The sequence below is a fragment of the Palaemon carinicauda genome, chromosome 31 (assembly GCF_036898095.1).
Source record: "Palaemon carinicauda isolate YSFRI2023 chromosome 31, ASM3689809v2, whole genome shotgun sequence".
NCBI classification, from domain to species: domain Eukaryota; kingdom Metazoa; phylum Arthropoda; class Malacostraca; order Decapoda; family Palaemonidae; genus Palaemon; species Palaemon carinicauda.
Window position 1 is genome coordinate 32,520,004 of NC_090755.1, and position 15,456 is coordinate 32,535,459.

The 15,456-nt window shown below is 40.6% G+C and overlaps 1 protein-coding gene across 3 annotated transcripts in view; it reads left to right on the top strand.

Annotated features, from left to right (window-relative positions):
• LOC137624386 (TOG array regulator of axonemal microtubules protein 1) overlaps positions 1 to 15,456 on the top strand; it is a 674,340-nt gene that overhangs the window by 542,993 nt on the left and 115,891 nt on the right. For all 3 annotated transcript variants that reach the window (XM_068355115.1, XM_068355116.1, XM_068355117.1), the window contains 2 exons: positions 12,195 to 12,426; positions 14,494 to 14,625. In XM_068355115.1, the coding sequence (XP_068211216.1) occupies positions 12,195 to 12,426; positions 14,494 to 14,625 (364 nt within the window). The remainder of the gene's footprint in view (positions 1 to 12,194; positions 12,427 to 14,493; positions 14,626 to 15,456) is intronic.

Genomic DNA, 15,456 nt, shown 5'->3' on the forward strand with positions numbered 1-15,456 from the left:
GGTTCAATCTCTTCATAGTTAGAAACACTGCCATGGCTTCCAGAATGTCGATATGGAAATTCTGCCAGATTTAGTTGTAGCGGCGGGAGTTGGACCGTCGGTATCTGGTGACTGAAAAAATCGGCTTTTGGGAAGGGGACTTAAGTTCCATTGAAGGAAGGTAAGGGGTACCTTGTTGAGAGCTCATCTGGAAGCCTCTCACCCATTGCCTTATGGCCTTCTAACCCCACGCTTTCTCGTCCTGGGAGACGTTGGTAACATGGAAACCTGTGTAAATTAGGTCCTTGCACTCACTGCAAACGTGGAAACCTGTGTAAATTAGGTCCTTGCACACGCTGCAGTTAGTAGGTTCCCAGATGGCAAAGGAACCTTTGGAAATATGGCAGTCAGCATGTTTCCGTCAAGTCTTGTGGCCACAAGGCAACTTGACCCGCCTGGTGCAAGTTACTGTGGTACTCTCCGTGTCTTCAGCAACCTGTAAAGATAGAACATTTTCAATGAGTACAAAATGTGCATTGAAACATTTCACATATCTTATGTTATACAGTATTCTTTTTTAAAAAGAAAATTTTCAAAATTTTAACTAAATTAGAAATTTCTACTTACATTAGCTTCGCTTAAAGTTACATTACAGCGGAAGCTCATGCCAAACAGCTCAGAATTCCATAAGAACTCTTACAGTGTGGTAGAATAGGGAGAAAAGTTCACATCAATGGAACACCATTTTCCCCAAAGTCAGTCTATTAGACAATCTAAGGTGGTAAATTCACATACCATCCTGCCTAAGCTGGCAGCGGCTGCACCTAAGGTGGCAGCAACTGTGTCTAAGTCGGTAGCTATTCTTAGCAACCATGGATTTATGGACTGACCTTTCATTACCCATAGGAATGTCAACACAGCGCGGCAGTGGCATTGTCAAGTCGGTAAAAAAGGGGAAGATCCTATATGGAAACCGACCATGAGTAAGAGGAAAGGTACAGGTTAACAGAAGGTACTAGATAAATGAATCTGCCAAAAAAACTTGTGACGGGCCGTGAGAGGGTTGTGAACTCAAAGGCAGGATGCAATCAACTGAGTTATTTATTAAGGAACACTTTCCTTTATATACAAAACCTCAAGGCAACAGGACATAACATGTTCGAGAGACAGACAATATTACAGAGCAAAACCGGAGACATGATCATTCAGGTTCTTTTTAGTGCGAGGGAAGAGCGCAGATACAAGCATAATATATACAAAATAATTATGTACAATTGTGTGACACATGGTTGGTACATGGCTCCCCCCCCTAAAAATGACATACTGTACATGTTAAATAGGGCGCCCTGATCTAGAGAGGCGAACTGTAGGCGGGTCATCTGGCAGAAGATAAGCAGGTTTTAGACGATCAATGGAGACCCAGTCTTCTTTGCCCCGAATGTTTAGTAGGAATGCTTTCAGACTGCGTCGGATCACAAGGAAAGGGCCCGTGTAAGGGGGCGTTAGTGGTGGCTTGCTAGTGTCGTTGCGCAGGAAGACGTGCGTTGCAGAGTGCAAGTCCGTTGGTATGTGATGCTTCGCTGGGGGCTTGTAAGTCTGGCGGCACGGAGTAAATTTTCCCACGACGTGACGTATGCGCTGGAGATCGTCGGAGGAGGTTATAGAAGGAAAAAATTCGGCAGGGACGACCAACGGGTCGCCATACACCATTTCAGCTGCCGAGACGTCGAGGGCATCTTTAGGAGTGGTCCTTAGTCCCAGGAGGACCCAGGGAAGCTGAGTAAACTAGTTGCAATCCTTGCAGCGGGACATCAAAGCTGCTTTGAGTGTGCGATGAAAACGTTCAACCATTCCATTAGCAGCGGGGTTGTAGGCCGTTGTCTGATGTAGGGTGATGCCCAGGAGATTCGCTAATGACGTCCTCAATTGAGAGGTGAAAGTGGTTCCCCTGTCAGAAGTAATATGCTCAGGGATACCAAATCTTGAAATCCATCCAGAGAGTAAGGCAGATGTACATGAGGCGGACGTTGCAGTTTCCATGGGAATGGCTTCAGGCCAACGAGTGGAGCGGTCGATGACGGTAAACAGGTAACGATGTCCTTGTGATGTGGGTAGGGGACCTACAACGTCGACGTGAATGTGTGCGAAACGACGCTGAGGTTGAGGAAAGGTGCCCACTCCTGAATCTGTGTGTCGATGTACTTTGGAAGTTTGGCAAGAAGTACAGGCGCGGACCCAATCCTTAGCATCCTTAGAAATGCCGTGCCAAATGAACTTTGCCTTCAGCAGCTGTGCAGTAGAACGGCACGAGGGATGTGAAAGGCCGTGAATGAAATCAAACACCTGTCGGCGCATGGGAGCAGGAATCCAAGGTCGCGGTCTACTGGTACTGACGTCACAGAGGAGGGTGGTGTTGGAGTCTTCGAGGGGAAAGTCTTCCCAACGGAGGGACGTGCAGGATGTCCTACAAGCTGGGTACTCTAGATCCTGTCGTTGGGCTTCAGCCAGGGCATTGTAATCCAATCCCAATTGAACGGCAGCCAACGTGTTTCTTGACAGGGCATCGGCAACGGGATTCATTTTCCCAGGGACGTATTGGAGGGTGCAATTGTATTCAGCCACGGCGGAGAGATGTCGGCGTTGACGGGCGGACCAGGCGTCAGACTGTCGAGTGAAGGCGTGCACCAGAGGCATGTGGTCTGTGCGAATGACGAAGGGCGTACCTTCTAAGAAATGGCGAAAGTGACGGACAGCCAAGTGCACCGCCAGCAATTCTCGATCGAAGGTAGAATAACCCGATTCTGCCTTGGACAGTTTTCTGCTGAAGAAGGCCAATGGGCGGGGCGAGCCTTTGACCACCTGCTCGAGTACTGCACCAATAGCGACGTCGCTGGCATCGGTGGAGAGAAGGAGAGGGGCGTGTGGGATAGGAAAAGTGAGAGCCGCAGCAGGTGATAGGGCCTTCTTTGCATTGCAGAAGGCTGCTTCTTGAAGGGGACCCCACTTCAGGTCCTTTGGCTTGCCCTTGAGGGAGGCGTAGAGGGGAGCAAGAGTGGGGCCAATGGCTGGCAGAAAACGGTGATAATAGTTGATCATGCCCAAGAATTCCTGCAGAGCTTTGACGGTCGAGGGCGCGGGGAAGTTCTGAACGGCTGCTACCTTCTCAGGGAGGGGATGGACTCCTTCAGGAGTGATACGGTGCCCTAAGAACGACACTTCGTTGGCGGCAAAGGTACACTTGTCGTACCGGACTACAAGGCCGTTTTGTTGCAGGCGGTCGAGCACGATGCGCAGGTGACGGAGGTGTTCCTCTTTTGAGGAGGAGAACACAAGTATGTCGTCCACATAACATACACAGAAAGGGAGGTCCCCTAAGATGCCATCCATGAGACGTTGAAACGTTGCCCCAGCATTACGAAGGCCAAAACAGGAGTAATTGAAGGTGTATGTACCAAACGGAGTGGTGATGGCGGTCTTGGGGATTTCTTCTGGGTTCATAGGCACCTGATAATACCCCTTCAGGAGATCGAGCGTAGAGAAAACCTTCGCTTTGTGCAGGTAGGAGGTCACGTCGGCAATGTTTTGGAGGGGGTAGTGATCCGGTTCTGTTTGCATGTTCAGGCGCCTGTAATCCCCGCACGGACGGAGGGAGCCGTCTTTCTTCAGAACGATGTGTAAGGGTGACGACCATGGGCTGGAGGCCTTTTGGCAAAGGCCCATTTCCTCCATTTCGGCGAACGTCTGTTTGGCGGCTGCCATTCGTTCCGGTGCCAGACGTCTGAATTTTGCGAAGACTGGGGGTCCCGTCGTCTTGATATGGTGATAAATACCGTGCTTGGTAGTAACCGTGGGCGTTTGGCAAAGTTCTGGACGGAAAACTTCCGGGTACGACGTGAGGAGGTGGGCGTAGGCATCCGTGGGTGCGCTGATGTGGAGAGCGAGGTTAGAGGGGGCGGGTTGAAGAGGTGTCGACAAGTACGAGTCTGCGTTGACCAATCGTCGGTGGGCGACATCGACCAGAAGGTGGAAATAAGAGAGGAAATCCGCACCGAGGATTGGCATTGTGACGTCAGCAACGAGAAACTTCCAATTGAATTTACCGTTTCCGAACGATAATGTGAGGTTCTCGTAACCGTAGGTGGGTATCGCAGATCCGTTGGCAGCTACCAAGCGGACGTCGGCAGATGTAGACATACTACGTCGTGCCTTGAGTTTCCTTGGCAAAAGAGAACGACAAGCACCCGTGTCTACCAAAAATCGCACGCCCGTTCCTGCATCCTGTAAAAAGAAAAGATTAGAAACATGGGAGGGCACCGCCACAAGCGATGGCCTACTTGCACGTTTTTTGGCCACTGACAATCCTCGGCACATTTCTTCGCGGTTGCCCCGAATCTGAAGTGGTAGTAGCAAAACTGCGGCGGATGGGAGGTAGTAAGTGGCTGTAGAAGTCGTTCGTTGGGGCACGAGCGATTGGTGGGTGGTGGGCGGCTTTGTCGCCGCTTCGGCACGTCACGGGGTAGGCGTGTATATCCTACGGCATTCATGTCAGCTTCGGTTGACGTTGAATAGGCATCCTCGTCGTCAGGGGTGGAGGCGTTGATGGAGGTCTTGAAGTGTCTGTCCATAAGGGTGTCGGCTTTGGTCATCAAGTCCTTTATGGGTAAACTATCGACATCAGGTATGGCAGCGCGTACAGGTTCGGGTAAACGGCGTATCCAAAGGGCACGAAGTAGGTTCACCTCACGAGGAGAGTCATCTGCGGCAGGTTGAAGGCGAGCGATACTGGTCATCTCCCTGAGGGCAAGCGAAGCCCTTTGGTCCCCCAACGGTTGTTGCGAGAGCTGAAAAAGCTTTGCTATACGGGTGGCTGTCGACGGCGAGTACTGCTGCAGAAGGTATGTTTTGAGGGCGTCATACGCTATTGGGGTGTCTCTTTGTTCACAAAGCCGGTTGGATATTTCTGGGAAGGTGTCCTCGGATATCGCCGCGAGAACATAATCCGCTTTGGTGGTTGAGCGAGTCACGCCCCTGATACGAAACTGGACTTCTGCGCGCTGAAACCAAGCAAACGCCTCTCCGCTGGCAAACGATGAAAGTTTGAATGGAGCGGCCGCAGCACCAACTGCCGTAGAGTCCGTCATAGTACCAACGATGAAGGGGCGAGAGCTGGGGGTGGAAGGCGGTGGGAGCGAGTCGACTTCCGGGGTCACCAATGTGACGGGCCGTGAGAGGGTTGTGAACTCAAAGGCAGGATGCAATCAACTGAGTTATTTATTAAGGAACACTTTCCTTTATATACAAAACCTCAGGGCAACAGGACATAACGTGTTCGAGAGACAGACAATATTACAGAGCAAAACCGGAGACATGATCATTCAGGTTCTTTTTAGTGCGAGGGAAGAGCGCAGATACAAGCATAATATATACAAAATAATTATGTACAATTGTGTGACACACGGTTGGTACAAACTGGTTGTTAACCTTAAATCATGAGAAAGGGGACTAGCCCTTTAATAGAATGAGAGCCATATGAAATGGCCAGGATACCATGAATTCATAAATTCAAGGGAAATCCTGACAACTAGGAGGTATCCAATCGACCAACTTTAGAAGAGAATGTTCCTCAGATATGGAGGAAGGGAATAGACGCAGGTGACTAGCCTAAGGCAGCAGCTAAGGTGGCAAAGGGGGGGTAGGGGCTCATCCAATGGAAGGAGAGAAGGGGTACCCGTAACCTACGCATATCCAAGGCTAGAGGAACTCAAGCCGACAGGACTGGAAGTATATCCAAATGGTAAGTACTTCGGCAAGGGAGCTTCCGACCAGGCAAAGGAGTCAATACTCTACAGCAAGAGATACATAGCACAGGATGAGGAGCTGCAGTCAGGACTAGGCAACTGCTAAGGCAGTAAAGGAGAATCCCCAAGGGGTTCTAGTTTCCTTGTCTAGACAGGGTTAGACCACAATAAAACCCGCTGTGTCAGCTAGTGTAGTTTATAGAGTGGTTGAGGAATGCTCAGATGCTAGGGAATACAGACTAGATAAAGGAATTGTAGTTCCATGGACAGTTAAAAATTTGGGACCTGACTAGGAAGGGGAGAGGGACAGCTAGACTACCCAAGGGTGGTCTCTAAAGCAGCAGAGAGAATTAATCCAGGGTAAGATCAATCGCTCTCCTACCCAGAGCCAGACTAGATGACCCACAAGCTATCCTGTCCATCTATATAGCGACTGAGGATTCCTCAGATGCCAGGGAAACCTGGACTGGAAGGGAACTAGGTTTCGCAGCAAGCAGGTCAAGGCTAGCCAGGCAAGGGGAGGGAAGGGGTAGGAAGGGAGACTTAGAAAATGGTAAAGTGGCAGGACAGGAAGACCTAATTGTAGTATTAGAACCATCAAATGTCATTCCAAGGGATCTACTGTAAATAGACACAGAGAATGAATCCTCACAACCGGCTGTCAGCATACCAAAATCTAAGAAAGGAAGCCAAGAAAATGGGTAAGGCGATATGAAAGGCAGGTCTACCCGTCAATATTAGAACAAGGTTGGTTTTGTTTTAAGGGATCAATAGTGTAGACACAGGGAACAAGTCCCCATAATCAGTGCTGCCTAGCCAGACACTAAGGCTAAGTAGATAAGTGAAATACAGTCACCCAAAAACGACTGTAAAACACTGTCCACTGCTCCCAGAGGTACCTTCAAGGCTGCAGCTCCCCACTATGATGTATCAATAGTAAGCGAGGGGTGGTGGCCTCATGAGAACCTTGTGGTTATGTGGTAGAAGGTGAGGGTGCATATGTAAAAATTAGCCAATCTTAGCCAAGGGCTAAATGTAGGAATTAGTCTAAGTCAAGACTGATGCAAGACAAGCATGCAAAATGGGGCAAAAGTCTAATCTATAATCATAGCACAGTTGTGAAAGGATATATTTAACACACGTTTATAAGACTAGATAAGAATTAATATACAATTTTGAGCAATTTAGAGACAGGAATCACCGGCTTTGGCCATGCGGCAGCCGTGGACCATAAACCATAAACAGACACATAGCGCAAAAACACAAAGGGGGGGGGGAGACGCAAAATTATCCACCACAAAAGGAAATGGTACTCATCTTAATCGATGAGGAAGAAGCAGAAGCATCCATGGTCTCAAAAACACTCCAAAAAATCGAAAACAAGCAAGAAAACTACCGAGGCAAACTATCAAGATGGCGCTGCTAGAAGGAATGGAGAACCAGCAAACATGTTTTTAGGATACTGGGACCGGAGTTGTAATGGCTCTCTCGCTCATGTATCCAATCCTATCCCATATCCTTTGAGACAAGGTTAACTCTATTCAGGGAGGTATAGCCGTGGCCTGTTTTAAACACGTCCCTGTTTCATACGCTGTAACTCTCGGGATATTTGCTCCAGAGTATAGAACCCTGTGATACCTCTACTGGTAAAATTCTCTGGTATATCACTGACAGAAATATCCCAAGTAGAAAGCTGACTTTTGAGGAACTTCCATCAGGACAACATGGCTCAAGCCCAAAAAAGGCACATATAATAATATCATTCTGAGTTTCCCTACAATAAAATCTTACACAATTTAGGGAATCAGACACAGTGTCTTCGATCAATGTTACATCTTTTTCTCTATCTCTTTTAATTAACATACAGATTCCATTTATACCTCCTTATGGAAGAGTGATATCATTTATTTTCTCTGATACAACGGGAGTACCCAGGAAATAAGTTATCGTCATTATAATAACATTTGGTTTCAGATAAACAAGTAAAATCCAAACCTTGTACAAATATTTCAAGTATGCCAAATTTGGCTTTAATGTGTAGTCCATTAACATTCAAACTAGCTATCTTCAACTCAGAAAAGGACTTATATTTTGCATAATTATCATCCAAGTTATCATTGTAGCTATCAAGTCCATTTCCACTATACTGCCTCCTTTCCGTGTCATTTGTGAAGGGGTCGCAATTATCCTATGCAAACTGTAGAGTTAGACCGTGACTGTTCACTTTATCATCTTCCCATCCTATTTTATGAAGATCCTCAGGGGAATTTATCCTGACTAGTTTACCAGCCCCCCAATTGCACTTTATTATACAGCAAAAATTGTACCATCCAAACTGTATGTCCGAGTAATTCCTTCATAATTTTTAAGGAATTTTAGCATTTTGCTTCGAAGTGGAGTAAGGTCTTCTGTGATGAAAACTTTTGATCCTTGGCGTCTATGCAGTTCACTTTTGTTTTTCATTAGTAAAAGCTTGTCTTTGCGTCTTACAAACCTTACAATAATTTGCTAGTTCATGGCTAGTTTCAGCTGTCGCCGAAAATAGCTCAAGGTTTGTATAGTTGGGAAAAATACAAATTATTTCCAAATTTGTCATTTTGTTAGTTTTTCGTGGTAAATTTCTGAATTGTGAAGTGGACACCATATATCAAAGCTTTGAATGTTTTTTTATCGATCGATTTTCATATGCTACAAATTATTGCTGAATATTTTGCATCTTAAGTTTGATTCTCATAATTCATTCTTATCCTTTATTGGATAAATTCTTTAGCATTTTAGAAATAGTTAGAATTCTATGGGAGCAAAGTTCGGTGTTTATGAACCAGCAATCTGGTATTACAATCAATAACAGCAAGCTACACCTCTGTCCAGAATGTTGCTGGAAGTGGGTCAGTAAATCACTAGTGTTGCCTATCATTTTATCGATTTAGGTTTTCCTTTTATAAGGAAAACATGCATAATTGAATGCAGAAAATATGTGATTCATTTGTAGTTTTTCATTCATTTGTCAATGTTTTAGTTTCACTGACGTTTTGATACATGTTGGTGTTTTGTAATTTAAGCCGGAAGTAGTTTTTGCTCAATATTGCCATGTTTAGGTTATTAATTAGGGTGCAGTAATTACAGTGGTATTATACTGCATGTAATTTTATGCATTTTTGGTGGCTTATACTACTGCTGGTAGTATCGTCAAGAGAATATCCACTGTAAGTGAATATTATATCATATTGAAATTATATTTCACTTAACTAATTGAAGTAATTTTGCTTCCTAGTAACTTATATTCAGTTTGTATTGTTGGTATCGAGTCTCTAAAAATGAAAAATAAATATTTATAGTTGGCTCTTCTGATCCGTGGGTATTACGTTCGAAAGCCCACCCACAGGATAAGGAATTATGGTTATGAAATACGACTTAAACAATGCATTTAGTTAACAAATTCTCTTAAAAGACCTCCTTAATGTAAATTAAATATGATATATTGCCTACCACACAACTTACTGTACAATATATACTGTACAGTGTACATGACTTCTACATTCTGTACAGTACTACGTTATTTTAATACACTTTACAACTGCAATTCACCTTTATAAGTAGCCAACAGCTTTGCACTGTATAAAATTAGTTTCCATATATAATGCACTAGTACTGTACCAGTACAGTTTCTGCATAATGTTTGTATGCAGTGTACTTTTATGTACAAATATTTGCATACAGTACAGTTCTCAGTATGAATGCGTAATATGTACTTTACATGTTATGTAAAGGTCACAATCTTCAAGTTCAGTGCCGTAAAGTACCTTACTTATGATCTTAAATAACTAGTGCTAATATAACCTACTCCAGTATTCACCAGCTTCTCCATTCTTCTAGTGTGTGATCCATACAATGCTACAGTGGGTGATGATAATATGTTTTTATGATTACACTAATGAAAATGAGGGGATGATGAAATGCTAGGAGGATCATCTGTATTTGTCCCACTTGCTGATTGTAGGGGAAGATGAAACGGGGATGGGTGTTTAGATGTTGATAGTATAGATTATATAGAGCATTATGTGTCAGGGAGGAGAGTACATAAGTAGAATTGACGGTTGGCAACAGATGATGTTTTTGGCACTGGAGCTGCTACGGCTACTGATAAGTAACTGTTGCATGTTCACATTCTTTTGGTCATGCAGCATGCCTGTTGCAGACATAATAAAGCATCGGTGATACATCTAGTCACTTTAATGCAATGCCCACACTGGGTCATTTTATATTACTGTCTTTCAAATCTCTTAATATTCTAAATACTTCCTTAAGTTTCCCAAAGTAAAATTTTGTGGCTCTAACTTGCCATTCTTTTAAACCTCTTTTATCAACAGTAAAATGAATGTCCCTTTTTCAACATCACATTCTTCAACTCTTCCTAATGCTCTGATATATGTTTGACATCTTAATGCAACATGTCTGCCATTCCATCACTGCCAAGTTGTCTTGACATCTATAGTATCCTCACAACTTATCCATTTATTACCAGGAAGCCTTTAAAGTCATTAACGATGTCAGACCCCAGTTTCTTCTGGCAAGGATTGATGGTTTGTGGGTGTAACTCTTCCTCTGCTCTTTTGATAAACATAACGACCTCGGCAACTGTAAACAAATTCCAGTTGTCCATTGCATTCATATTAGGTTGTGCGTTTATAAACATTCTCATCTTTTCAGAGACCTGTCAAGGTTAGATTGAGTTCTATATTAATATTATATTAGCATAAATGCAGTCTGTAAAATAAAACCTGTTTGTAAGTATGCATATAAAATGAATGGAAGCAAACAATGCAACAAATGAAGTACTGCATAAGATTTTTCATAACTCTGACCATCCTTTACATTCAGATCTCCCTGGACAATTCTATCCTGTTCGTAATACTAGGCAGGCAGTTAATTCTAATAGCCAAGCCTTCTCCATCAGAAGTTTTATTCCAGCTGTTACCAAGTTGTGGAATGATCTTCCTAATCGGGTTGTTGAATCAGTAGAACTTCAAAAGTTCAAAGTTGGAGCAAATGCATTTTTGTTGACCAGGCGGACATGAGTCTTTTTATAGTTTATATATGACATATTTGTTTTTGACGTTGTTAATAGTTTATATATGACATATCTCTTTTGACATTACTTTTTTTAGAATGATTTATTGTTAATTTGTTCTCTTCAGTTATTTATTTCTTTATTTCCTTTCCTCACTGGGCTATTTTTCCCTATTGGAGCCCCTGGGCTTATAGCATCTTGCTTTTCCAATTAGGGTTGTAGCTTGGATAATAATAATAATAATAATAATAATAATAATAATAATAATAATAATAGATCAGGAATAAGAAATTTAATAGACCGTAAGTTTCTGTCCAACAAATTAAGATGAGACTCAGCAGCTGAAGACCAGACAGGAGAACAATACTCAAAACAAGGTAGAATAAAAGAATTAAAACACTTCTTCAGATAAGCCAATTTTTTGTGCAATTGAAGAAGACACAGACCTTATTTCATAATGACTGTATAACATGCAGTATGCATATAATGCGTACAGCAGTGCATTACATTATAAAACAAATATTTGTATTCAGTAAGTCAATTTTGTATTTGCACAAAATATCATCTTAATCTTTTTTTATGTAGCTTCTTTCCTTTATTGGTTATATGTGAAATGAAGTTACATCATTCTCTTCTATCCTGCAGTCTGTCTTCTTGAACTCCTATCAGGGCTAGGTTTTAATTTCTCACTATTATCATGATTTCCATCAGGTTTTAACTGTTGTTACTTCCATATTTACAATTTATCTATCTGCCTGTCATCCTATGTTCAAAACTTCTTAATCATCGAGTTCTCACAACATACTTGATCTTTCCCCTGTTAAGGAAGAAACTAAATACTCCATGGCAGAGACTGTACAGAAGCTATTTCAGTCTTTCTTGTTCTTTTGACATAGTTTACCCAGACGACGAGATCTAATTTCCAGATTTTCTTAGGAATTGCCCGGAGGATTTTTCTTTATAGATCGAGGAGAAAGTGAATATGAATAAGGGAGATACTGAATCTCCAAAACTTCCAATGTGTCTTGTGTGAACTCTTTTGTTAATTACGTTTCTTGAAAAGTATAAATTGTTATTAAGAATAATAGCTTTAGGGATACTGTACAGTTATCTTTCACCAAGAATAATAGTTCTGGAAATAGTTTTTATCATTGATAATAGCTTCAGGAAGTAGTGTTTGCAGTGTCAGTGATCAGTGTTGTTATGATACCATTATTAATATAAAGGTGTTTTTATATTTGCATCCCTTTACAGAGTTAGGCTTGAAATTAGTTCTCTGTAGTTGTAACACGAGCTCTTTGGTTTTAATAAAACATTGTGTGATATCTATATTACCTTTTTTTCAGTTGTTGGACCTAAAGTGAGTTACAAGGGCCGCACTCCACAAGCTAGTCCCCGACATAGTTCTAACCCTTCACGAGAGGACAAAGCACCTCGTCAACCATTTTCACGCGCTATTCCTAAAAGTAAGAGTCACACTAGTAACCTAAGCAAGAGTCTTGGACCCCCAAATAGGGAGAGGAGACATCGTTCCCTGGAGAGACGTGTTAACCCTCAGAATGCCAGAGAAACCTTCAGGTATGTCATAGGCTTTTTCCTTTAATATCATAGGTACACTTTCTTTACACAAAAACTCCTATGTCATAATGTTTTAGGAGGTAAAGTAAATGACTGGTTAGATTGAGGTATTGGCAGTTATTGAGAAGTATCCCCGGCTGTAGTTGAAAAGTGGTGAAATGTTTGTCTTGAAGATGAGTTGAATGTAAAGAATAAACAAAGCAGATTTAAATGATGCTAAATCGAAACGATAAGTGTGAAATTTTAATTACCTAGGTGTGAAGCTTTCAGGTTGAATAGTGGAATGACAAATATTACTGAATTAACTTTGATACTATTAAAGTGAATCAATAAAGTTTGATAATGATAGTATGTTTGTAGGACGAAAAATCTGAAAAAAAAAAAAAAGAATTGCTGAGAACACCATAATTATTCATTTTTATTTGCTTAATGATGATAGAGAGAAATGTAAGAACTTTCTGGATATGTCACTTCTTAGTCCAGTGCATTGTGCTGACGGAGCAGCAATGTAGGTTTAAACAAAGAAGAGATGCATGGACCAAATGTACTATAAAATTGAAAAGACATGCAAGAAGTTTGAGAGTCAAGGAAGAGGCCTTATTTGGTGGAAATGAAATTAAAAAAAAAAAATAATTTACAATAGAAGGTACATGTATGAAATGTACAGGATGTGGAAGATGCATGATGTATGTAATTTGTTGTGAATTATTAGAAGTTCCATAATAAAGTGAAGTGCGTTAGAATATGTTGATAGGATAATAACTGCTTTTGTCAGAGTGGAATAAGAGAAGCTGAAAGTATTAAAAATTTAGAGATGTTATACAACGAGGATATGGTAAAGTACAGGTGAGAGTGTTTTGAAATTGTTTGGGCACATTTATTGACTAGAGGACATCAGACTGGCCAAAATTGCATACAGTATTGTAATGTGAAGTTTGAGCCATGAAATAGAGGGGGAACATGAAAGTGCTTGGTGAGCTATTGTTATGAAAGGTCATAATATACAGGAAACTCAGAGTGTATGCAAATTTTTTGGTTTGTTGATTTTAGGTGGGTTGATGTTATAGAATTTGTCCTCGTTAACGGTTCATCTTTGATTAAACAAGTGATAGAGGAACACCTTTTTCCTGCTTTAAATGCACCACCTTTGAGTATGACGCTCTATAGTGGTCTGTGAATTATGATAGGAACTTAGTGGCCTAAATAGTGTCATGCTTTAAATTGTGAAGCTATAGGGCAAAATATAGTACAAATTTTAACACTTCTCTGAAATTTCCCCCTTTGTATCAGTACTGGGTTGTTGAATTTTTTTTAAATGTTAAAGTACCACGTGAAAATTTCTGTAGTAATTTTGATAATTATCAAGTACTGTACTGTATTATGTTGATTATATCAGGATATACTGTACTGTACTGACACAGGTTTCCTATCAATATCTGCAGGTATGCAACCATAATACTTTTGAGAAGAATTAAAAATAAGTGTTCATGTTACATACTTCTAATGCAATGTAGATAAATCTGGTGGTGGAAAAATTTATTGGAAAGAAGAAAAAGCCGGCAAATAATACTACTACAATCAAGTACAACACACGCAAAGAAAAATTAATCAGTCAAGGAATCATGAATGCTTTATTTGGATATTTACAGTACTAATCCACTACCATATGAAGTGTTGTACTGTACCTGATTTTTGTAATATTTTCGGGCTTCTTCCTTCCATAAAATTTCCTCTCTGTTACTCGTATCTGCATTATTTTATTCTATACTGTACATTATATATACATATATATGTATGTATATATATATATATTTATTTATTTATATATATATATGTATATATGTATATATGTATATATATATATATATATATATATATATATATATATATATATATATATATATATACAGTACATATATATATATACATATTGAGTGACTAACAGTTCCGCATTCTGCATATGGTTTACGATTTTTAAGTGTTACAGTACTTTATAAGGTTTTCCTCTGCTTAACTGAATTAATTGCAGTTCAGTGTTTTTTGTAATTAATTTTCAATGTTGTTCAGGACACCTCAGCTGGTCCGAAGAGGTCAGCCACCTGCAGGAAACACTGGGAGTACTAGCCTAAATAATAGTTTAGGTAGCAGCACTGGTTCTACTTCTTTCACCCGACGTAACTTCAGACGACCTACAGAAAGGTAATTCAGTAATATCAGTGTCATTTCTTTTGCAATTTCAACCTTCTTATTATTGTACTGTACATTCACACAATTAGAAATTAGATGTAGTACTCAAACACCTTAGTCTTAATTTTAAAAGCTTTTTCTTACTTTGAATGCTGTGATTTGCTAATTCGCATTTACCAGTACAGTGCTGTATTAGCTTTATACTGTTCGTTAGTTATATTAGACTTCTGCATCTCTAATTTTTCACATTTTCTCTATTACCTTATCAACTACCTAGTGAAAATCATTTTTAGATTGACTTGACCTTCCGGCTTGACACAGGTTCTTGCTACTTTGCAGCTCATAATGTACAGTGATTGAAATCTGTTGTAAATCTGATAGGCTATTCTTGGTAGCATTCATAATTCCTTGTGAATTGCAGTTTTTCGTAGTGATGTTTCAAATGTGCTCTGTTATTTGGAAGAAAGGTTATTATTTTTGCAAACAAAAAGCCATTGCTAAAATCCTTATCATAATTTTATATTATTCTGGATAAATATCAATCTTGAGAGAATAACAAACATACAACGAAACATTATGAAGTTTTCAATCTACGGTATATATTACAGTCATATAGGGTAATTATCAGTGGGGAATTCTGTATATAACTTTAAGTAAATGGTTGGAAACTCAAAGGTAAAATCATAAAATGTTTGTTTCCATACAAAAAGGATGGAAATTAAATTGTGAAATCATAAATAATTTGTTATTTACGTAATATAAAGATCTTTGACTCATCTTTTTTGGTGTTATTATTGTTTTGTGTATGTGTTTCTTGCTGGTGTTATTACATTCAAAATAGCC